Source organism: Copadichromis virginalis, linkage group LG8, assembly GCF_057382275.1.
Source record: "Copadichromis virginalis isolate Kocher_CV1m ecotype Utaka linkage group LG8, C_Virginalis_male_GT1.1, whole genome shotgun sequence".
In the NCBI taxonomy this organism is placed as follows: Eukaryota; Metazoa; Chordata; class Actinopteri; order Cichliformes; family Cichlidae; genus Copadichromis; species Copadichromis virginalis.
The window spans coordinates 12436762-12461080 of record NC_140625.1 but is presented as its reverse complement, the minus strand read 5'-3'; the positions used below and the strand labels follow the sequence as shown (position 1 = coordinate 12461080).

Here is a 24319-nt window from a genome sequence, read left to right as displayed (position 1 = left end):
CCATTTCTGATGAGGCTTCAGTGAACAGTATGAGATACATATTTTTCTTCCTATTTCTTATTAGGACACGTGACGTTCAGATACTGTTCATCTGCCGTAGGTAGCTTTTGAGTCAGCAATGCCTTCTTCTGTCCTCTATTTGTCGAGTTTCCTCAATGTTTTAAACACATTTGACACCATGCTGAGATATAGCAAGTTTCTGGGTAAAAGCTCAGCTTGTTGGTGCAAAAATACTATTGTACACCCGTCAAACTGTGTTTTATCTTGGACATTTTTCATTCAGTGAACTAAAGAAATAAGAACAGATTAAAAACAAACAAAAACAGGCTGCTCGTAACAAAATGCCCAGAATCTACAAGATTTTGAAAGTTATGTTATGTTGTGTAGACACGACACTGGCCAATCCTTTTAGTTTCATAGGTCCATGTTAAGTGGCTTAAACAAAACCACTCTTCTGAAAATGGTCAGGTATGAGGACTGGACTGGAAATGAGTGATCAAGCAGCCAAGAAGAACCCTCCACAGTATTGAAAGTCTGCAAAGGAAGAAGTCTGAGACAAAGCAGAGTTTCTTTTTTACTATTTTATTGCTTAAACTGCCATCTGGAACAATCTATACCAAAAGGATAAACATCTTTGCACATACAGGAGGTCAAACTAAATACAGGACAGAATAGAAAAAGAATGGTCCTCTTATAATCTGCAGCTCTCTGTGCTGCAGGCCTAACAAACTCACTGAAGGTCGGGCTAGCAGGAGTGACTGACTTCTACTGTAAGCCCAGGTTAGGTAAGCTAAGGCAAACTGGGACGACTGCAGTGTGGCTAAAAACGTTTTGGACTCAAACCAATGATGCAGCTATTTACACGAAAACAATATTCTGACAGAAAGGTGAAACCCTCACCCCTAACGGAGCCATTTCCCAGATGTGTTGTCAGTGGACACAAATCCACAGGTAAGCCACATCCGCAAGGTTTAACCTGAGGGTTAGGGGCATGATGATCAGATTTAAGCGTGAAGAAACATACACTCACATCCATGAGGTCTTCTCACCAACCTGACTACCCTGCAATCGGCACATAAAACCAAACACACATCTCAGCTGTAAGCGAGTACAAACGCTCTGAATGAGAACCAAAAGAAACATGATTACAGGTCATCTCTGCTAACAGACAGTGATGCAGGAATGTAGAGTCCAGAAGTCAACATCATGTGATTTGGTAAAGGTTTTTTTTTTGTCCGTTTGTTTGTTTTTTTTAAAAAGAAATATTTCATTTTATTATGGCATCTAAATAGTTGTGAAGCAGTTCAGCTAAGGAGTAACAAACCAAATATTCGACAGGGTTCCTGCGTCTGCAGGACTTTTTTTCCTTTCTTTTTTTTTTTTTTAAATACACACTTCCATTCATACCAGATCACTGGATGCCTAAAACATCATGCCAGGTAAGCATAGAGAACAGGTCACAAGCTACTCTGATGAAAAGACAGCCACCTTTTCAAATAGGCAATAAGCAATGACACTAGTTTTAAATAAATATCCGCTCGCTCTGCCTGTCAACTCGCCTGTGCCGAGCTGTGAAACAGAAATACTTCAGATGTCCTGAAAAGTCCTTTAAAACCGCTTTGTACTCCCCACTTCGATAAACCTTTAATTATCCCTTTGATCTATTTAAAAAAGTTTTTACCCATGACATTTTACACAATACAATTACATACTGTTTCATCAGTTGACAAGAAGAAGCATTTATTTTTACTTTGTGGCACTGGACACCTAAAATAGAATTTATGGAAAAATAAGTGTTTACAAAAAGACAAAGTTCAACATATTTTTTTTTAAACAATCACCATCACTCCAAACCATAAGTTTATCATTTAGTCAATGATAATAATATAACTAGGATCATTTTAACTATACTATAACATTTTGATTACAAACCATAGCAGAAGAGTGACCAAGTTATTTGGTATATACTAAAGAAACTGAATACTGAAATACACTTAATACTCTTTTTTTTTGTCTTCCTTTCTTTTTATTTATTTATTTATTTTCCTCAGAGTAGTCAAGGCAGTTCTTGTATGGTCGTCCTATTGATTAAGATGACTACAGGGTGATAACTACTTCCTGTTTGGAACAGAGCACGCATTGCATTCCCACGGCTATGCATCTTTGCATTGAATGACAGTAATCAACATTTGGCACTAGCCTGGTAGCTGCACAATAAAAAATATTTGTTGTACAAGCTCTCTCGAACTAAAAGAGACATTGTTTTCTCGTCGTACCAATCAAACGGTAACCAAAGTCGAGCATTAGATCTTCACGCCCTCTACAGTTTCTCGGTTCTGCTCTCTCTCTGTGTAGTCAAGCTAATTGATGTCCAAAAAAAAAAAAAAGAAAAAAAAGCCCGACAACAAAGGAAACTTTTCTTCACTTCAGTCTGCAACAAAAAAATAATAATTTTACTGAAAGCGCAATGTAAAGTCTGATTGTCTGTCTCATCAGTCTGAGAACCTTTCAGATCTCCCGCTTCGTATCGAAAAAAAAAAAGCTTAATCAGCAAATATATATATATAACATAAGTTACATGTGGTGTAACTGTGCCTACAAGGTAGCGTACAGCAGCTGGTACAAGCGCTGGTGAATGGCTTAAAAAAAAACAACAAAAAAACAAAAACAGTCACAGCAGCGTGACCGGTGGGAACAATAAAATGATTTGTGTGTGAAATTAAGAGTGGGAATGGGGGAACTGAAATCAGAAGAAGGTGACAGAAAGCAAAAAAAAAAAAAAAAACTAACAAAAAAAGAAAAGCACTGGTGGACCCCTGGGTCTGAAAGGAGAGAAGAAGAGGTGGAGAGGGTGCGGCGGGGGGCGGAGAAGTGAGTGTGAGGAGAAATGCTCCCTCAGACAGACAGCGACACAAAGCTGTTGTACTGTTGGATGTTGCGTTTGAGGATGTCTGAGCAGGGACCCAGGACACGCTCAAAGCGAGGCCGATCGAGCTTGACGCACTTCAGGGGGCCGCGGGCAACCACGGTGGCGGCGCGGGGGCGGTTCATCAGCAGAGCAATCTCACCTGGGGAGAAAAAAAAAACAAGTGTCACAGACTTAAAATTCAAAATTCATGAAAACATCCTTCAGTGTCACACACAGAGACATGTATACAGAAATAGTGTTGGTCATAGTCACAAAGATCTGTTTTTCCACCATTTTTAATGCTCCCTATCTTTTTTTTGTTACTTAAAATAAAAAACTACTGAGTTAATGGCATGACACATACTTACATACATGCATATGGGGCTGCTCGATTATGGCAAAAATGATAATCACGATTATTTTCACTGAAATTGAGATCTCGATTATTTGACGATATTTATTTAACAATAACAATGTATTGAATAATGACTTTAAAAATTGTCAAAAAATAATATAAAATAGTGTGCAAATACTGATAACAGTGCAAATGTTTGCAGTATAAAAAATAAATGAAAAATGTAAAGATCTATGTTTAGTGAACTTTGCAGTGTTGCTCTGTGGTGCAGCTACGACACTGTAGCAAAGTTTACACACTATGTCTACTTGATCCACGACTGACTCCGCGAACCCATAATGTTTCCACACCACTGAAGTTTTTTTTTACCTCTCTTTTTAACCAGCAGCAGTCACTTTCCTCTCCAAATAACTTCTGCTTAGCTTTCCGAGCTTCCCTCGGGTCCTCTTAATCAGCTGTCCCCAACCCCCGGGCCTCGGACTAGTACCGGTCCGTGAGTCGTTTGGTACTGGGACGCGAGAGTTGAGGCTCAGGTGTGAAATGTATAGTTTTCAGGGTTTTTATCGGTTTTCAGCGTTATTTTGTTATTGTTTTTATCGTTTACTCGGTTTTCCTTGGTCTTTTCACTTGTGTTATGCATAAATTTTCTTTTTTTCGGTACCTGTACTAATTTTATTTTGTTGTATTTATCCGCGACATCTTAAAGGCTGGTCCATGAAAATATTGTCGGGCATAAACCGGTCCGTGGCACAAAACAGGTTGGGGACCGCTGCTCTTAATTGTTGTGACACGTGTTCGAAATGCAGAGAGGTGCGCTCGATTTGCCACACGGAGCAGCGCGAGAGTAAAGCACGAGGGAGGGGCTAATAATCGGCTCAGTCATTTTTAATGATCGTTGAAAGCCCAGATCGTAATCGAGATTAAAATTCGATTAATTGAGCAGCCCTACATGCATATATATGTAAAAGACTCCTATGTAACACTTTAGTTCTTACCAAAGTAGTCTGATGGTCCTAATCTCCCAACTTCCACAAACTCCTCATTCTCTGAGCGACGCTGCAACACAGCTGCAGAGCCCTGAAAACACACAAACATCAGCTTATCATAAAAGTGCTTTTAATACATTGATGAATCAAGACTGCGACTAATGAGGGTTTCAGTTGTTTAAACCAATGCTTATTTTGTTCAGTGGTACATTTTTATAAAAACTACAGTAAAGAAAAAACAAAAATGTTGTAACAACTTCATAACAACCTTAAAGCTAAATATGTTCATGTTGGAATAATGCAGATAAAGAAAAACTAAGCTGGAACTGAAATATTCCACAGTGTGGGATTATTCCATTTTTTCCTGTGAATTAACTTTCTGACACTAACCGATCATCTGTCAATCACATGCATGACCACAAGAGGGAGTGTGTGGAAAACAGAGGTCAACAACTGTAGAGCAGCTTTGCATGATTCAGTTTAAAATTAGTCATATTTATGTTATTTTGTAGCTTTGTGCGGCTCATTAGTTTATGTAAATATGGCAGAAAACCAGGAAAAGCAGGAGCAGACAAGGTCATTCAACTCATTGACAAATGTTTGATAAAGTAGCCATTTACATTTACAGAAATGTAAAATATTGCTTGCTGCCAGCATTACAAGATCTAGAAACCAGGTAACCAAAGGAAGCTGAGCAAAAATTCACCTATGATCCTACCCTCTCGCTGCTGGCATGCTGCTAACACTAATGCTAAACATACTGGTGTGCACTACCAGCAGCAAGACATACTTTGGCCAAAAAAAAAAAAAAAAAAGAAAAGAAAAAAAGATTTCAACTGCTGGATATATTTAAAGTGTTGTCTGGGCGTACGCTGCTGTCACACAGCTCTTTCTGAAGAGGAACTGAAGCCTCCATCTCTCTTAAAGTCGTCAGACTTTGATGAAAAAGAAAGCAGTAATTTAACACTGCTGAACACAAAGCTGCTGAAGTTTGTTTGTGTGACTTTAAGATATGAGCACAATTATTGAGTATCGCACTAAAAGCTGTTAAACATCAGAGCTGCACAGGAAGCCAGTGTTTGCCAAAGTTAGTTTGGGTCATTTCTGGAATCTGGTTGCTTAAAATAAAGAAAATATGAAAAAAGTCTGCGTGACACCAAGCAAAGCGTTGAAAATACAGCCCACAACTAACCAAACTAACACTTTCATGTATTCCTGTCACCTTAACAACTGAAAGCTCAGTGAATTACATTAGCCAATCATGTCACCATAGGAAAAGGAAATCCTGTTGTTTCCTAGGGAGGGCTCATGTGACCTAATTAGTACACGCACAGGTCAGAGGTCTGGGGGCAACATAACGATGAGAGACAACCACAGAGTGTAGAAAAAGGACTGATTCATAACCAACAGAGAAGTAGAGAAGTGCGTGTTCATGTCATTTTACGTGTTTCCGTTACATTCAAATGCTGAACAGAAATCCAGCTGAGTGTGTCTTCTCCTGTCCTGCACTTCACACTCATGTACATATTTATCTGTTTCCGTTTCCAGAAAACATTGTGATCAGAAAATATTGAGTTTAAAGACACTAACTACAAGGGGAAACTGCTAACATAGTAATGCACTGCACTGCTGAAATTTAGATTTTTATAGCTGCGAGGTAGTCGAACAAACTCTGCATTCACAAACACTGTGCTGAGAATTTAGCTCTATTCAAAAGTGAAATATCCACACACAAAGAAAGAAGCCACAGAGTGTCTCGTGCATGAGTGTCAGCAGCCGTGCACTCTGACCTCACTGAACTGAATGAGCGCCAAACCACAGATATACAAACGTGTGGCTCAAAAAACAAAATGACACTTTGAAACTTGAAATATTCTGGAGACAAGTGAGACTAATACTAATATGTCATAAAGCAGTACAACACGAGACCTTTAATGTGTGTAAAAGGAGACGAATGAATCAAGTGGATACCTCTAAGATGATGAAGAACTCATCTCCGGGCTCTCCTTGCACAACAATCTTTTGTCCATCCTCAAACTGGACAGGCTCCAAGGCATCGGCGACTGTCAGACGCTCCCATTTGTCAAGCGACTCTGAGGAAGGAGAGCAGAGCAAAGTTTAATAATGAGACATAATGATGACAGAATAAAAAACAAACCAAAAAAGAAAAAAATCTTCTGAAGGCCTGAACCTGTTACTGTTTTTCTTTTAAAAGTGAGATATTTTTAAAGTTCTTTTCAGGTTATTTTAATCTCAGCAACAGACACAGGTAATGTGCTTCCCTTCCTCTGCTTTAATTTCTGATATGGTTAATTTAAAAACAAGTAACCCACCTAAAATGGAGACTTTTCTGAGGAATTCCTCATACATCTTCCTCTTTCTCAAAGTGCTTCCCTAAAAGAGAAGGACATTTTTTAAAAGTGTAAATGCTTAAAAAGAAAAAAAACAAACAAACATAGTGTCAAGAATATGCTGGTGGATTAGAAGTGTGAACATGAGAACGATGGCACACCTATAAGAAGAAATTAGCTCAATACAACAGCAACAGAAAAAAAGAGCAAACAGTGAATCTACAGTACAAGAATAGATCAAAAACATTTCAACTTCAAGCTTTAGAAACGCTGGTCTGCAGCCGCACATCTCCTCACCATAAGTATTCTCCTGTAGCTGTCTCTGTCGATGCCCCACAGTTTAACGTTGGTCTTGGCTCTGACAGTAGCCGCTCTTGGGGTGCCGTAGATCAGTGCCAGCTCTCCAAAGCTGCCACCTTCCCCTATGCTGGTCACCCATTCATTGTTCACATACACCTACCGGATTGGAAAAGGGACAAACCAAAATAAATACTTGCAAATGTTAAATGTGATTTTAAATGAGTCATTTAACAGAGCTACTTGACAATCCAAACACTCACATCCATCTCTCCTTGGTCGATGACGTAGAAATTGTCACCTTCGTCACCTGAGGGCATAAAGCCGAGTCAGTTAGCACGACAGAAAGCAGTGCTATGATTTTGGTTAATGCTTTTTTGTGATCAATGCTGACAAGCTGTAATCATACCCTGCAGAATAACTGTTTCCCCAGCAATGTAGGTGACTGGAAACATTGCATCAAATATGTCACTAAATAAAGAAAAGAAACAGAGAGGTGAGCCAGTCATCCAAATCATCCCCACGAATATACTTTTTGAAAATTATAAAAAATATTAAGTCTGGTACCTCCGCTCATTGTCATCCAGGTGTGAGAAGAGAACATTCTTTTCAATAGCTTTGGCCAAGGCAGCCATTGTTTTGTAGTCTTTTGGAATGACCTTAGGAATCAAAAAGAAAGCAATGTCAGGATGCTGGCACAAATAGAAATCATATGTGCCATAGCGTCGTATCTGCTGTATGCATTTACCTTTCTGACATATGAGGCGGCATCCTCCTCTGTGTAAACCTCTGCGCTGAAGGCGCCTCTCCGCCGGCGGCCCTTTACCACGGGGTTCATGGGCGGAGACACCTCTTCATCACGAGAGTCTGAACGGGAACTGCTGGCCTTCTGCTGGTTCTGAATCTGCTTGGCCTCCTCCTAAATAGGAGGGACAGGACTGAGTCAGTCAGGGAAACAAGATTTATACAGTCACAACTAATTGTATGATAGAAAGCAACGCATCCTACACTCAGGACTCATGGTAATGTTTTCCTCCAGCATGCATCAGATGGGTGTGTTCCTCTATTGCAGACACTACACTTTTGATTTATATGCAATTTATTTGGACAGCAGTTCACATGAGGTGAAATCAGTTTGTTGCATTTGGTTGAATCTGAGCACACAAAAAGCCACTGTGTACCCCTACACTCATCCTGTTGTTTCTATGAGCAGTGAAATGATCAATACGTTTTATTGTCCCAGTTCCACTGGCAGTCACATGTGCACAAGCCACACTTTCCCCTTTCCATCGTTCTGAGGTCGATTTTTGCTTCATCACTCCATATAACACTGTGAAATCTATGAGTTCCACTCTCGCCCTTTTGTTTTTGTAATCTGGACTGTAGCCTTTATGTTGTGATGATTTCACTGGGTCTGAAAATTTTAATAAATCCTGAGAGGTTTTGGTGCAGCCCATTATCCAGTTGTTCCTGTGTACGTAACAAGATTTTTAACGTTTTTTGTTACAGGCAGTACAACTTTGAAACATATGCATTTCAATAGGAAGTATGTTTCCTGTTTGCACCATGCATGCTGCTGAGACTCTTCAGAAGGAATTCATGAAACCACATTCTTTTTATAACAAACACTAAGTATTTGTATTGCCCAAAACTGAGGCCCCTAGTGTATAGAAACACACAAAAAAAACCAGACAAACAAATTGAGTTTAGAAAACCAACAAAAGTAATTAATATTGTAACTATTTTATGAAATTGTGTTGTCTGGTCTTATTTTAATCATGTGCTGGACAGAAATCTAGACTAGCCATGGAGTTATTTGAAAAAATAAACTAAAAAGAGTCGTCTTTCCTATGCAAATTACATCAACAGTTTCTCTTTTAGATCTAATAGTTTATTTGCATTTGGCTATCATTATTTTGTTACTCTTCATATTGCCAAGACAAACTCATTCTAGGTCGAATAAATCATCTCTAAATCACCTCTGGGCTACTCCTGAGCTCTTTTCAGCAATGAAAACAATGAAATGACACGGCTCAAGAAACACTTTGGAGCCAAGCGTCCGATTACTTTTTAACCTTTTATAATTCAATATTGACAAAAGCCTCATGTGACAGACTGGCGACCTGTCCAGGGTGCACGCTGCCTCCCACCCTGTGGCAGCTGAAATAGTCCACAGCCACACTGCCATGGTGATTTGGATAAGCGAAAGAAAATAGATAAAAAGATGGACGAAAGCCTCAAATGTTCTGAATGTTGAACGTAAATAACTGCAAACCTGAAGAAGAAAAAACTCTGAAACTGTCCATCTATGTATGATCATGACTACAGTTGAAGAAAATAATAATATAAGATAAACAAAATAGTAGCTAAGGTATTATTTCATTTTCCTGTCTCTGGAAGATAAAAATCTGCAAAAGATCTGACAGTAACCAGACTACTAATTAATTGTTTTACTTATTCTCTGTTCCTTCATATGAGCTATTGCTGACTCTGGCTGGCAATATTTTACTAATATTTAGAGTAAACTATAGCATCCACTTCTCAAAGAGTTTTCTGGAAGTCTGTTCTCCAAGTGTGCACGCACATTTGGTGGGTCTAAATATTTTTCCACAAGATGTGCTTTGAAAAAAAGAAAGAAAGAAAAGAAAGGGGAAAAATGTATAATATAGGGCTTGTCTGTTTTCCCCCATTGCATGCTGAAAAAATTAAAAATCAAGAACCAACTGTAAATAGAAAAAGGTCAATGTGGGAGGTTAAGTGCTGTCAGCCTGCTGGACCAATAGCTAATCATTCTGCTTTAAAGTGCTATGAATTTTGGCGTCACTGTAAGTGACACAAATCAGAAGGTAGGTTACAGTAACTGGCAGTAGTACAGTCCAATACAAGGGTATAAGATGCCCACCCATCACTGACAAATGGCTTGCATTTGTCCAAGACACAAACATACATTAGCACACAAACCTTCTCCAGCCTCTCAAAGTACTCCCTGAGGAAAGCCATGGGCCTATCTGGCCTGGAGGTGCACAGCTGGACAATGCAGTCCTTCAGCAGCTGTTGAATATTGTGTTTCTGCACGTACTGCTCACACTCCCTCAGGCTCCGCTCCTCCTCGCTGCTCGTACTTCCAGATGCCATGACGACAGCCGCAACCCTGCTCTGTGACCTCTAACCTTTGTGCTGAGAGGAAAGGAAAAGAAGCATGGTGTCAGATCATCAGCGCACAACACTGAGGACAGAGAGTGACACGGGGTAAAAGAGCCTGAGCGTCTCAATGTGAACTGGACACACAGAAAAATGTGAGAATGTGAGAAAAATGGAGCCGGAGTGAGAAAGCACAGCATGTTGTTTTTGTCACTATGGAACCCGAGTGCTCCTAATTGTCTGGAGCGAAAAATGGTCATATGATGTGATCACACACAGGCAGACACAACAAAACTAAAACAAGCACACCGTTTTTCTTGGTTTTATTTACACAAAACAGTTCAAGTTTTTTTCCCCCAGACTGAATTAAGCCCTCTATCAATGACAGAGCAGCTGGCTAGGGCTGAAACATTATCATAGACAAGGCCTAAATTTAGACGAATGGTGAAATGTGAAACAGGCCAAAAGCAAGCGCACATGATTGAGGTTTCAACATTTCACGCCACAATACTGGTGCTGAGCAAGACAGCCTGACAGCTCCTTAGATCATCTGATCAGCCTCTGTGATATAAGTTTCTTCAGACAGCTCTGAGCTTGATCTGGCTATGTAGTCTAAATCAGGAAGGCCTCTAAAGTCCTGATGTAACCCATCTCTGCCATTTAGAAGGGTAAATGAGTAAACAAGTCCTGCGGAGTGAGAGTACAATCTATTCTGTGCCTGCAAGTGTATCGTGCATGTGCATCAGTATAATAGGATTCGGATAATTTCTAATCTGACAAGGCCCAGGGGAGATTACTAGCCATGTTATCAAAGATGAAGCTCGCACAGCCGTTATGCACAACTAACTACGCTTGTAGTGGAAACTTGGCAGGCTTGCTTTAATCTAAACCCAGCACAGGAATAACTATGTGGTAAACGATACTGTTTTCGGACCAGGTGGTATAAATTAAGAGCTACGGCAACCTCTACTAGGAAAGCTCTCCTGTCTTATGCAATAAGAAAGTCTTACTTTATTTGAAATGTCGTAAAATAGTTATTTATATTTAAATGTCGATTCTTTGAATCAGCTACTATCCTGCAGCATCGCCTAAAACTAACTATGCAATTAAACAAAACAACAGCGAGGCACAATGACCTTGCTAAACAGCAGACAAATGAGCATAGCTGATGATGGATTGTAATAACGCATTTAATGGTTTAAAAAGTGGCGAAATACCACCGTTAGAGTAAATATGAAGCAGATGCCCTGTCTGTAACACTGTCTAGGTCAGGAAGGCTTCGCGAGAAAGCTGACGGCTGCAGTCAAGTAACTTACACGAGCAGATTAATGCTAATAAAACGAGCAACCCGACATATGAAGAAGCAGCAGAAAACTCCTCAAATGAGCAACACGCGTATCAGAGGATTGCTAAACTACCTTCGGCCTAGTTTATGTATGTCAGGTTTGATGCCTAGCTCGCTAGCTCCGTGCAAAGGCAAAGCGCTCCTCCAATGACGCCATCTTGAGTTCTAGCATAAACAAACGAGAGACGGAGGAAACAAATTTCACCTATACAGAGGTCATATGTTCCGCGAACCAAAACAACACGAATACTCACAAGAAACGGTAAAATCCTGCCGAGCCTTTAAACGGTGACTCGGAATGTAAGATATTTCTCAAAGCGCACCGTTACCAGATCTTCCTCCTCTTTTCGATTTTTTTCCCCGAGCCCTGGACCGCTGCCCCACCGGATACGGCTGAGAACCAATCAACAGCCGTCACTGACGTCAATTCTCTTCGTTCTGACATGTGAGCCGGTAACCCGTGGCAACCTTAAAGGAGACCGCACGGAAATCGTGACGTCAAGGAAAAGGCAAAGAAATTGATTAATATTTGATTTCAAAAAGTGGTCGTGGTGGCAAAAGCAACAACACTACGAACCCCAACTACAAGAACAAGTCTTTCATTTAACTTGTAACGGTAAACAACTTTAAAGAAGTAGTATCAGAAGCTGAAGCAGCTACTCATTAGGGAGAAAAATGTCTCATATGAATGTTATTCGTTATTTTTTACAGATATAGTGTTATACCTTATTGGGTAATTCAGTAATACTGCATGTATCCACAGATGATATTGTGATAGTGATCTATGGTGAGATTAGGGAGCAGGTGGAAAAGAGCACGGAGAGGTGACCATATAATCTGGAGGAAAGGGGAATGAAAGTCAGTGAATAAGAGGACAGGTGTAACAGTGAAGCTGCAAGGAGCAGAGATAGTGAAGGTAGAGTGAGTTTAAATAGCTGGGGTCAACGATCCAAGGCAAAGGACAGTGCACAAGAGAGAAGAAGGGCAGGGTGGGGTGGGTGGAGATGAGTGTCAGGGATGATTTGTGACAGAAGGAGCAAGAGTGAAAGGGAAGGTTACAAGATTTCAGTGAAACCTGCTATGATGCATGATTTTGAGATGGTGACAGTGACAAAAAAGACATGAGACTGAGCTTGATGTGGCAAAGGTGAAGATTTTCAGTGGGAGTGACCAAGATAACCTAAATTAAATGCTATTATATGCTGAACATGGAGGTGCTGCTGGGCAGGAAGAAAAGGAAAAGACTTCAGAGGAGGTTCATGGATGCAGTGAAGGAGAGCATACACAGGGTTGGTGTGACAGGACGCTAGGGATAAGGTACAATGGAGGGAAATTTATTTTATTTATTATTTATTTAACAAGATTACTGCATGAATACATTGCCCTGAAATAAAATCAGTGAAATGTTCATACATGTTTGGGTACTGACATCACTTTCAGGTCACATTTGTATATAGGGCTTTGGAGTTGAGGTCACGCAATGCATTGTGGATATAACCCTTATTTCAATGGAACCGTGTGTCACTTTAATGCGGTTTTTTTTTAAAATAAGAAATGTATTAATTAATAGGCTTCCTGTTTCTAAACTCTGTTGCTGTTTCTTTTGCAAGACTGGGCTATTTATTCACTATTTCAACATCAGTTAAGTATTTAAAAGTCTGAAACTGATGCCAAGTGTGCCACTGAATTTGAAAGCTATTGCTGTCAAAAAGAAAAAAAATCCCTTATTATCATATATTAAATTAAAGCAGGAAGTCTGCACTTCAACTTCATCTAGACGTGGCTCACAGAGCCAACAATAATGACTCAGTAATGTATTGCACATCCAAGTTTTTAATTTACATTTTTATTTTTGTAAGCATGACAAACGAACATAGACACGACATAGATGAACAGCCACCGCAAGTACGAACTGAAAGAGGAAAGACTTTCTTTGGGTCACAGTTTTAGCTTAATAGTAAAAGCTTTAAACTACTTAATCTTTTGTTTGTTTTTATGGTTAATTAGTTGTTTTAAAAACCTGAATTCACGTCAGTGCTTTAAACCGAAACTTTGAAATAGAAATATTTTCGTATACGAATAAATTAAAAATGTTCTTACATAAAAATATTTTTACATAGATATTATAGTAGTATATTTAATTTCATATTACTTTGTTTAAAAAAAAAAGTAAACTATTACCAAAAATTGCGTACTGTAATTTAAGCTGTTTGCGTGTCACTGGGTTTTCATCCAATCAAATCATCAAAACAATTCCTCATGACAAGACTGAAAGCAAAACTGGCCAATCACCAGTTTTTCCTCTTAAACAAGCCGCTCGGTTGATTGATAGCTGTTTGCTAAAAACCATTCTTGGATTTTATCAACTTGACCAATAGAAAAGCCAGAGAGGCGTGCAGACGTATGGTTGGAAAGCCAATCACGATGTACCTCAGGGTGACGCATCCTCCCATCAGCTGTTTTTGTTTTCCTGTGTGGACACTGGAAGTTAATAACACAATAATAACAACGGGAGTGTAGCCTCTCCGAAGTAAAACGGTCGTCAGTGAGCTGTTCCTGTTTATCTTTGCTCCCGTTCCGGTTAGCCATAGCAGCTCACGCTCCTGTTTACGATGTGCACCATCTGAGCCAGCCTGCCCGGACATTCCTGTCCCCGAAGAGTGTGAGCGTGGCGCTTACAGTCGGGGAGCAGCAAAAGGGGAAGCGGGTTCCGGCGGTGATCGACCCGGGCCCAAGGCCTCCGACCTCTAGAGGAGGGGGAATTCAGCTGCTGGGATGGAGTCACCGGACTTATCCGACGACCCCGGAGTGCATCGAGGTTTCATCTGTGCCTCGTTTAACCAGGACACCACGTAAGCGACCTGCGAGCTGGGCCCTGCATGAACTCAATCTCCTTGATACACCTGACCGTTGCATAATTATTTTCAGCTGCATTTCTATAATGTGGTTTATTTTCTGATGGGACCTGCAAAGTGAGCGCATGCAAAATGAAGTAACCTTTTTGTGTGCACCATTTAAACTTCTAGACGAGAGTCCCATAGAGCTGGATATGAAGTAGGCCACTGTGTGGCCTATTGCACTTTTGAGTAGTCTTTTAGTATTATAACCAAACTTGTAGTAACACAGTTTAACAGTCTCTTGACAGTCTCTTGCTTACACTCCCAGTCAACGTGCAGTGCTATTTGTTAATAATGAAAATAAAGGAGCTTTAAGAAAAATCTGCTTTACAGTATCTCATACTGAACCAAGAATTCACAAACTCTTGATTTTAATGTGTGTCTCCTTAAACAAACAACTCCTTTGGGTATGCTTCAGGCTAAACAGCCAAATAAGCCTGCTGACCACAATGCTCCTCTCATCTCCAGCTGAGCTAGGAAGGCAGGCATCTTTATGGAAATTAACCGCTTTTAATGGTAATTGCTTTAAGGCTTTGTTGCCTAAGCATGATAATGACTCAGGTGCCAAAGACTTATGCACATAAACAGATGTTTGCCTGAAATTCTTTGTGGCAGGCTTAAGCTGCCCTAAGCCTAACAAAGTAGTTCTGTGATCTGATAACCATGTCCTAACCCTGTTGTCAGTTATGGTCATGCTACTATTGCATCATGGACAATGATGGGTTAGTTATCAGTAGAGCTGTAAGGAAGTCAACTGAGGCCACAGTGTATTATTTTCTTGCTTAGAAAGTAGCTATTACAGCATTGGTATCTATGATCCATTATAACCATTCGCAATGGTTTACAGTATTATACTAGTGACCATATCTGTGTGTTGGTGTATAATACTAAAGACATTATTTTTTTAAGGTATTCCAATGTATCCAACTTAAATTAAAGGCCGATGGTATACTATGTAACTACAGTGTTACTAAAAAAAGTATTTGGGTGTGCTTCCATTGTAGCTCTCTATCAGTGGGCACTAAGACCGGCTACCGGCTCTTCTCAGTCACAGCTGTGGACAAACTGGACTGCATCCATGAAGGGGGTAGGAGTGACACTGTTCTTCACTCTCTTTAATCAGCAAACAAACCAACCTGCATTCTGCCCCCTAAATATGACACGAGTACACAGTGACAGAGGTCTGCACAGCATAGTTTGAGCTGTGGTCATGTTCAACTTAATTTAGGCTGTTCAAGTCATGTTTAGTCTGATGTGCAAGGTAGGTAAACGCAGACGGAGGCACTTCTTTTTTTTTTGTACCAAAAGGCTGCTGCGAAGACTGGCAGCAAGTCTGCTACAGGTCAAACCATTCTCACAGCTCACAAATAGATGGGATACTGTGAATGTACTATGAATGAATTTTGACATGAGGTACTTTCCATAACTTCTCTGAGTAGAAGTACAGGGAGTGCAGAATTATTAGGCAAATGAGTATTTTGTCCACATCATCCTCTTCATGCATGTTGTCTTACTCCAAGCTGTATAGGCTCGAAAGCCTACTACCAATTAAGCATATTAGGTGATGTGCATCTCTGTAATGAGAAGGGGTGTGGTCTAATGACATCAACACCCTATATCAGGTGTGCATAATTATTAGGCAACTTCCTTTCCTTTGGCAAAACGGGTCAAAAGAAAGACTTGACAGGCTCAGAAAAGTCAAAAATAGTGAGATATCTTGCAGAGGGATGCAGCAGTCTCAAAATTGCAGAGCTTCTGAAGCGTGATCATCAAACAATCAAGCGTTTCATTCAAGATAGCCAACAGGGTCGCAAGAAGCGTGTGGAAAAACCAAGGAGCAAAATAACTACCCATGAACTGAGAAAAGTCAAGCGTGCAGCTGCCAAGATGCCACTTGCCACCAGTTTGGCCATATTTCAGAGCTGCAACATCACTGGAGTGCCCAAAAGCACAAGGTGTGCAATACTCAGAGACATGGCCAAGGTAAGAAAGGCTGAAAGACGACCACCACTGAACAAGACACACAAGCTGAAACATCAAGACTGGGCCAAGAAATATCTCAAGACTGGTTTTTCTAAGGTTTTATGGACTGATGACATGAGAGTGAGTCTTGATGGGCCAGATGGATGGGCCCGTGGCTGGATTGGTAAAGGGCGGAGAGCTCCAGTCCGACTCAGACGCCAGCAAGGTGGAGATGAAGTACTGGTTTGGGCTGGTATCATCAAAGATGAGCTTGTGGGGCCTTTTCGGGTTGAGGATGGAGTCAAGCTCAACTCCCAGTCCTACTGCCAGTTTCTGGAAGACACCTTCTTCAAGCAGTGGTACAGGAAGAAGTCTGCATCCTTCAAGAAAAACATGATTTTCATGCAGGACAATGCTCCATCACATGCGTCCAAGTACTCCACAGTGTGGCTGGCAAGAAAGGGTATAAAAGAAGAAAAACTAATGACATGGCCTCCTTGTTCACCTGATCTGAACCCCATTGAGAACCTGTGGTCCGTCATCAAATGTGAGATTTACAAGGAGGGAAAACAGTACACCTCTCTGAACAGTGTCTGGGAGGCTGTGGTTGCTGCTGCACGCAATGGGCGATCGTGGCTCAAGAGTTGGGAGTTCGCCTTGTAATCTGAAGGTTGCCGGTTCGAGTCCCGGCTTGGACAGTCTCAGTCGTTGTGTCCTTGGGCAAGACACTTCACCCGTTGCCTACTGGTGGTGGTCAGAGGGCCCGGTGGTGCCAGTGTTCGGCAGCCTCGCCTCTGTCAGTGCGCCCCAGGGTGGCTGTGGCTACAATGTAGCTTGCCATCACCAGTGTGTGAATGTGTGTGTGAATGGGTGGATGACTGGATATGTAAAGCGCTTTGGGGTCCTTAGGGACTAGTAAAGCACTATATAAATACAGGCCATGTTGATGGTGAACAGATCAAAACACTGACAGAACCCATGGATGGCAGGCTTTTGAGTGTCCTTGCAAAGAAAGGTGGCTATATTGGTCGCTGATTTGTTTTTGTTTTGTTTTTAAATGTCAGAAATGTATATTTGTGAATGTGGAGATGTTATATTGGTTTCACTGGTAAAAATAAATAATTGAAATGGGTATATATTTGTTTTTTGTTAAGTTGCCTAATAATTCTGCACAGTAATAGTCACCTGCACACACAGATATCCCCCTAAAATAGCTAAAACTAAAAACAAACTAAAAACTACTTCCAAAAACATTCAGCTTTGATATTAATGAGTTTTTTGGGTTCATTGAGAACATGGTTCAATAATAAAATTATTCCTCAAAAATACAACTTGCCTTATAATTCTGCACTCCCTGTAAGCAAGTATTCAAGAGATTCATCTGTTTTTCTTTCCCCAGTGGAGTGTCCAGATGTCTATATAGTGGAGCGACTGTTTTCCAGCAGCCTAGTGGTTGTGGTCAGTCTGTCCATGCCACGACGAATGAACGTCTATCACTTTAAGAAAGGCACGGAAATTTGTAACTACAGCTACTCCAACAACATCCTCTCTGTCAGGCTCAACAGACAGGTAAAGACAAGAGTGACAGCTTTGCATACCCCTTTATCATCCCAGTTTGTGCTGATAATTACATGTTCTTGTGCTCGTGTCTCTTTCAACATCAGCGGCTCGTGGTGTGCCTCGAAGAGTCGATCTACATCCACAATATCAAAGACATGAAGCTCCTTAAGACGCTGCTCAACACACCCACCAACCCCTCAGGTAGACTACAGCTTTTGGAAGAAATTAAAGCTTTGCCTGCTGAAACATGACAAAAAAACCCCAAAACTCCCAACTGTTAGAGAGACAGCCTGATGCCCAGATGTTGCCAAGTTGTTCTGTGGGCTAGGAGACACTGAAGCATTAATAATAGTACAGCACCTTTAAAATCTCTTTAGAAAGTTTTTTAATGAAGGCAAAAGAAGGATGCTTAGAAGGTAAAGCCAGTCTGCAATCGCAAACAATAATAGATTAAAAAAAAGAAGATATAATTGATACAAGGAAAAGGGGCATAGAACTGAATGCAAAATGTCAGTAGAAAAAGAACAAAAAGCAAAGTAATATCAAAAAGACAAACAGACACATCGCATAAAACCTGGTCTATAAAAACATGTTTTCAGAAAAGATCTAAGGGAAGTCAATGAAGCTGCGAGCCACAATAGCCGAGAGGCCCTGATGGCAGACACATGGTCACCTTAGAACAGCCAGAAAGGGCTCAGCTGAGATTTTAAGGTTGCCATACTGTTTATGAGGGCTGCATACAGTTCAGATGGGATCAGCATGTCTTTTACGTAGCCTGCCGGAGATTCCAGTTGGCTTTAAAGGTGATTAAGTGATTAAAGAGAGAGTTAGAAGTTACTGTGTGCAGAGAAAATAAATGCAGCTACAATTTGATTTGACATTATGCTATCCAATGCAATGAAATTTATGCATTTTGTGACACTTGAATAATATATGGGAATATTTGGGGGACTGTAAGGAAAAGTAGTATCATATACATGTGTGTTAGCTGTGTATTTAATCATGCAAGTGGAATTTACATTACTTTTTTGACTGGAAGCCACTGTGGATACATTTTCAATTTACAAAACAAGCAGACAGCAATCATAAAGTCAGCAAATGGACTCTGCTATATCAATACTGATTAAATGTGACAAGGCGCTTCAGTTCCTGTAACAGTGATAAGAATTTTGCATTTCATAGGCTTTCCAAAGCACTGTGTTTAAAAAAGCATGCAACAGTTGCTTGATCCAATGTATTCACAGGCCTAACACATTATTCTTTATAAGTAATAAGTCAGATTAGATAATGCATGTTAACTCCAATAGGCAAAAAAGCCAAATCAGTGATTATGAAAAGAAAAAAAAAAGATAAAATAGGAAATAATCCTCTTGTCTCCTTTATAGGTCTCTGTGCACTCTCCATCAACCATGGCAACTCCTTCCTGGCGTATCCTGGTAGCGCCACCATGGGAGAGATCACAGTCTATGATGCCAACAATCTGGTGAGGCAACAAAGGAAAGAAATGCAGCTGTTTTCATTTCACCTGGAAACCCCATGGGGGAAAAGAGCAGCCTTGTATTAAAGAGCATTGTTGCCCCTTTAGAGCACTGTGACGCTGATCCAGGCCCATGACAGTCCCCTGGCAGCTCTCACATTCAACGCCTCCGGCACAAAGCTGGCTAGTGCTTCGGAGAAGGTGAGGGTTTGATTTCCTTTTTCACCTTCCTTCTCTTTTATTACACATCAGTCCCTCCTGACCACGCTTTCCTCCACAGGGTACTGTCATCAGAGTTTTCAGCATCCCTGAAGGACAGAAGCTGTTTGAATTTCGCAGAGGCATGAAAAGGTTATTATTATTCTTTTCACGTAGTTTAGGCATTAAGTACTGACCAGCAGTCAGAATTGAAAAGAAAAAAAATCATTGAACAAACATGATTCATAATGTAGGAAAGAGGTTTAATAAATTTCTCGTGACATGAAGGTGAGCAGTGCAAATAAATCTGGTAATATTCACCACTTACATGTTTTGGTGAGTAAGATACTTTACTGCTCTTCCGCTCAACAGCCAATGATACATGGCTGTGAATGTGCTGAGCAGGTTCCAGTGTCAGTGACTGACTAACAGTAATGTGAGTGGTGGGGTCATGGAAACATTACACTGTAAGATAGCATGGAGGCTGTCATACACAGCGTTTCAACACTCACACTGCTGTGACCGGACTGTGTCCAAAGGTTTGCAGAGTCATTTCTTATCTCAGACAAAAATCCTTAAAGGCAAAGTCGTGCACGGGCTTTAATAATACATCACTGTAATGTTAGTTTTGGATTACTTAAAAGAAATTAAATCTCACTGTTTTGTTTCTCTTTCTATTTCCTGTGTGTGTTCCAGATATGTTAGTATCAGTTCGCTGTCCTTCAGTGCAGATGCACAGTTCCTGTGTGCCTCCAGCAACACTGAGACGGTCCATATCTTTAAACTGGAGCAGCACAGCCCAAGGTTGACTCTCTCTTCCTTTTTCAAGCTTCTTTTTTCAGTTACTCACTATCTAATTTTGAAAAGAAAATTGTGTTGAGAATAATATTAATCCTATTATATAAAGTCATATGTTAATTAATGTAAATATTCACAGTCACTTATTAGGTGCATCTATAAAAGTAGTTGGCACTGGATTGGACCCACTTTTTCTCTTCAGCATTAATTCTTAATGGCAGAATTTCAACAAGGTGTTTCTGTGTGGGGTTTGCATGTTCTCCCTGTGTTTGCGTGGGTTCTCTTCAGACACTCTGTCTTAATCCCACAGTCCAAAGACATGCAGTTAGTGGTTAATTGGTGATTCTAAATTGTGAATGCAAATGGTTTTCTGTCTCTAAGTGTTAGACTGGGGACCCTGTCTCTTGCCCTAACAGCTGCAGCCTTGTATTGGATAACCAGAAGATAATGGATGGATGCTGAAAATATTCCTTAGGTCTTTTGGAGCATATTGACATAATAGTATCACACAGCTGCTGCAGATCTGCCTGCTGGTCAGCTGTAAATCTCCTGTTCATCAGATCCCAAAACGTGTGAGGCTGGAGGCCATTTGAATATAGCAGACTCCCTGTCATGATCAAGAAAGGGATGGCTTGAGCTTTGAGATATAGGGTGTTATTAGACAATGGTGCACCGTGTATAGGGATGTGCATGCTCAGTAACAATACTTTGGTAGGCTGAGTAGCATTTAGATGATGCTCTGTTGTTTCTAAGGGACCCAAAGCTAGCCAACAAAATACTCCTCCACACCATTACATGTGTGGAGGAGTATTTGGCCAACTTTGCCTAAACCATTGATAAAAGGTAGGAGGAATCAATTTTTTCATGTTGTTTATGCCAAATTCTGACCTTACCATCCAAATATTTCAGCAGAAATTGAGACACGTCAGATTATACAATCTTCTATTGTCCAGTTTTGAAATGTAGCCTCAGTTTCGTGTTCTTAGCTGAAGGAAGTGGCACCTAGCGTGGTCTCCTCCTGCTTCATGGTTTGATGTGTTTTGTGTTCAGAGATGCTCTTCTGCCCACCTTGGTTGTAACAAGGGGTTATTCGAGTTGGTTTTTTTCGTCCTGTCAGCTTGAAGCAGTTTAGTAATTTTCTCCTGACCTTCTGACATCAACAAGGCATTTTCACCCAGAGAACTGCTGCTTACTGGACATTTTCTCTTTTTCAGATTTTCTGGAAATTCTAGAGATGGTAGTGCGAGAAAATCACAGCAGATCAGCAGTTTCTGAGATGCCCATCTGGCACCAACAACCAAGCCTCATTCAAAGTCACTTAAATCATCTTTTTTCCTCTGATGCTCGGTTTGAACTTTAGTAGAACTGGTGTACCTAATAAAGTGGCTGGTGATAACTGATAATAAACCATTATTTAGATGAGTATTATCCTGCTTCACCATTACTATTATTTTATTTTGCACGGGGGACTCACTGACAGTTGAGATGCTTTTGTCTCAAATGTTGCTCTTCCTAACCAGAGTAAATGAATGCCTCGGCCTCTCTGCTGTGTTATTATTAAAAACAGCACTCTTTTCTAACTCTCATTGCTCCATTATATTATAAAACTGTTATCTTTAGTAGTCTTTTATTCATGTTAAATGTTTTCTTTCTCTTTAACTACAAAGCATCTTGTTTGATTCCAGCCAAGAGGAAGAGTCCCCTACATGGTCAGCATATGTGGGGAAAATGTTCACAGCAGCCAGTACCTACTTACCCACTCAGGTATCTGACATGATGAATCAGGACAGAGCCTTTGCCACAGTGCGACTCAACATGTTCGGTCTGAAGAACATTTGTGCCCTCGCTACGTAAGAGAACTACAACTATACAGGTATATTGAAAAAACACAAGTCTGTATCTGTGCAGGTTCATTTATATTGTGTGTGTGTTGTTTTTGTTGATGTTGTTGTCAGGATTCAGAAGCTTCCTCGCCTGCTTGTGGCATCTTCAGATGGGTTTCTTTACATCTATAATGTGGATCCACAGGATGGAGGCGAGTGTGTCCTTGTTCAAAAGCACAGGTGTGTATATCTTAGTGGGATGTACAGGTTATAAATATGGCAGGAAATCCTCATTCTAAATTAAAATGTATACTTATTTTGGTTCCCCTTGACTTACTCTAACTGAAAAGTTAGACATCTTGAGGCAGATAGAAAGGTGAAGATGAAGATGTAATCATTAGAGATGGACCGATCCGATATTACGTATCGGTATCGGTCCGATACTGACCTAAATTACTGGATCGGATATCGGAGAAAAATAAAAAATGTAATCCGATCCATTAAATATCACGAAAGCACCTCACAAAACTTGCAACACGCCGTAACTCGCCTCAGAACGTTAGCACGTCGGAGCAGTATGCATCACGTGATAGAGCGGCTGTGGCATGCGGGACCTGTCGGTGCTCTGGATAGCATTTGGAGCTTCGCTAGCAACCCGGCATTTCATCTCCGACAAAGTTATCCCCGAGAGCAGTAAAGCAAGTGTGTAAGTCCATCTCTGAATGTTTGTAAAGCATTCCTGCGTTAAGCTTAACAAACGATATATGGAGCAACTGCCTCTTCTTGCTGCTACTTCAATCATGAAACTGCTTAATGATCAGCTGATCGGCTTTTCTGTCGCAATTCCGTCTCTCTGGTTTGTTTTTAGCCCACTTTGCACCAGAAAGAGGAAACCAGTGGATAAATAACAGCAGCATGTTTAAGCTTGATCAGCTGTTGTTAGAATTTATTTAATATTACTTTCTACACCAGGATCTTTTGTAGCTGACGCTGGTAACTGAGCAGGGGCGGATCTAGCAAAGTTTAGCCAGGGGGGCCGATAGGGCATTAACAGGGAAAAGGGGGCACAAAGACATACTTTTCTTTCTTATTCTCATTTAAAATGTCTAGCTTTTAATAAATAATTATCTGACACGCAAAGTTTTAATTTGATGTAAAATGAATAGAAGTCAATTACTGTATATAGTAACTATTAAGTCTAATATATATACCCTAGTAAGCTATAGTACTTTTTCCTTTGGGAAGGTACCATCTGTGCAGTCTGCAATTTTGTTGAAGAAAGATGTTTAATCTATTTAATATTTCTTGAAAAATAATTGATTTCTGTGCATTTTTTTTTCACACTGCATCAAATTAAGGTTGATTACGTCGATTAAGCATCATGAGGTGGAGCGTGAGGGGTGGTTCCCTATTTTTTATTTATTTATCTTTGTTGTTGCTGGGAGTTGGAACCCTATTAGTTAGGTTGCTTAATATTTACGCTAAGTACTCTTTAAAATACCAGAATAGGGAGGATGGTGTAGGTTTAAGTTTATTAGATTGATCAGTATTGCTGAACTATGAAATTTATTTTTTTTTTGCATACAGGTATAACAGAATAGCTTTAGTGTAGTTGTTGTTTTAAACTTGAGTATGAACTTATACAAAATGCAGCAAGATATTTAAAAAAACAGTTTTGTTGATTAAAAAACACTATATCGGATTCATATCGGTATCGGCAGATATCCAAATTTATGATATCGGTATCGGTATCGGACATAAAAAAGTCGTATCGTGCCATCTCTAGTAATCATGTGCACTATAATCACATGTAGGAGCTGAAAACGCTTGAATGCTATTTTTTTGTATCTGTATGCATTTAAACAGTTGTCCATTTCCTTACTTCCATACTTTTCCATCTTTTGTTGCTGTTTAGAAATCTCACATTGTTGTGCATTCCTGTTGTCGCATTATCTTAGGTGTTAAATCCTATTCAGCCCATTTCTTCCATGCTTCCTCAGGCTCTTTGAGTCCAATGAGGAGCAGGTGGACCAGAAGGAAGAGGAGAACCCCGAGAATGTCCCTCCACAACCACCTAGCCAAACATATGCTGCCACTGTGGCTCTCCCCACGACCGCACCCTCCTCCACCACTCTAATGGGTAAGATTTAAGGCTGACACTTTAAAATGAGCATAGTCAGTATACTTTATGTTTAATGGCTATTAAACACAGCTGTAAATA

The 24319-nt window shown here is 40.3% G+C and overlaps 2 protein-coding genes across 3 annotated transcripts in view; one reads left to right on the top strand and one right to left on the bottom strand.

Annotated features, from left to right (window-relative positions):
- Positions 1–561: 561 nt before the first annotated feature.
- On the bottom strand, positions 562–11791 carry LOC146702823 (cAMP-dependent protein kinase type I-alpha regulatory subunit). 2 transcript variants are annotated; one of them, XM_085465836.1, is made up of 11 exons: positions 11638–11791; positions 9859–10074; positions 7646–7816; positions 7465–7556; positions 7307–7368; positions 7161–7207; positions 6898–7056; positions 6583–6643; positions 6221–6342; positions 4259–4340; positions 562–3068 (listed from the first exon to the last, which is right to left on the bottom strand). In XM_085465836.1, exons 2-11 carry the CDS (start codon positions 10030–10032, stop codon positions 2896–2898), a joined length of 1143 nt encoding a protein of 380 aa, XP_085321962.1. In that variant the 5' UTR covers positions 10033–10074; positions 11638–11791; the 3' UTR covers positions 562–2895. The 2 variants fall into 2 exon arrangements, with proteins under 2 accessions (XP_085321962.1, XP_085321963.1); XM_085465837.1 differs by having other exon boundaries at positions 11707–11789.
- Positions 11792–13692: 1901 nt separating this feature from the next.
- The window catches only part of wipi1 (WD repeat domain, phosphoinositide interacting 1), a 14526-nt gene continuing 3899 nt past the window's right edge, over positions 13693–24319 (top strand). Inside the window, exons 1-11 of the mRNA XM_085465829.1 lie at positions 13693–14235; positions 15285–15367; positions 17642–17811; positions 17907–18003; positions 19188–19285; positions 19388–19480; positions 19560–19630; positions 20174–20281; positions 21961–22125; positions 22231–22338; positions 24099–24238. Of these exons, the coding sequence (XP_085321955.1) occupies positions 14159–14235; positions 15285–15367; positions 17642–17811; positions 17907–18003; positions 19188–19285; positions 19388–19480; positions 19560–19630; positions 20174–20281; positions 21961–22125; positions 22231–22338; positions 24099–24238 (1210 nt within the window). The 5' untranslated portion in view covers positions 13693–14158. The remainder of the gene's footprint in view (positions 14236–15284; positions 15368–17641; positions 17812–17906; positions 18004–19187; positions 19286–19387; positions 19481–19559; positions 19631–20173; positions 20282–21960; positions 22126–22230; positions 22339–24098; positions 24239–24319) is intronic.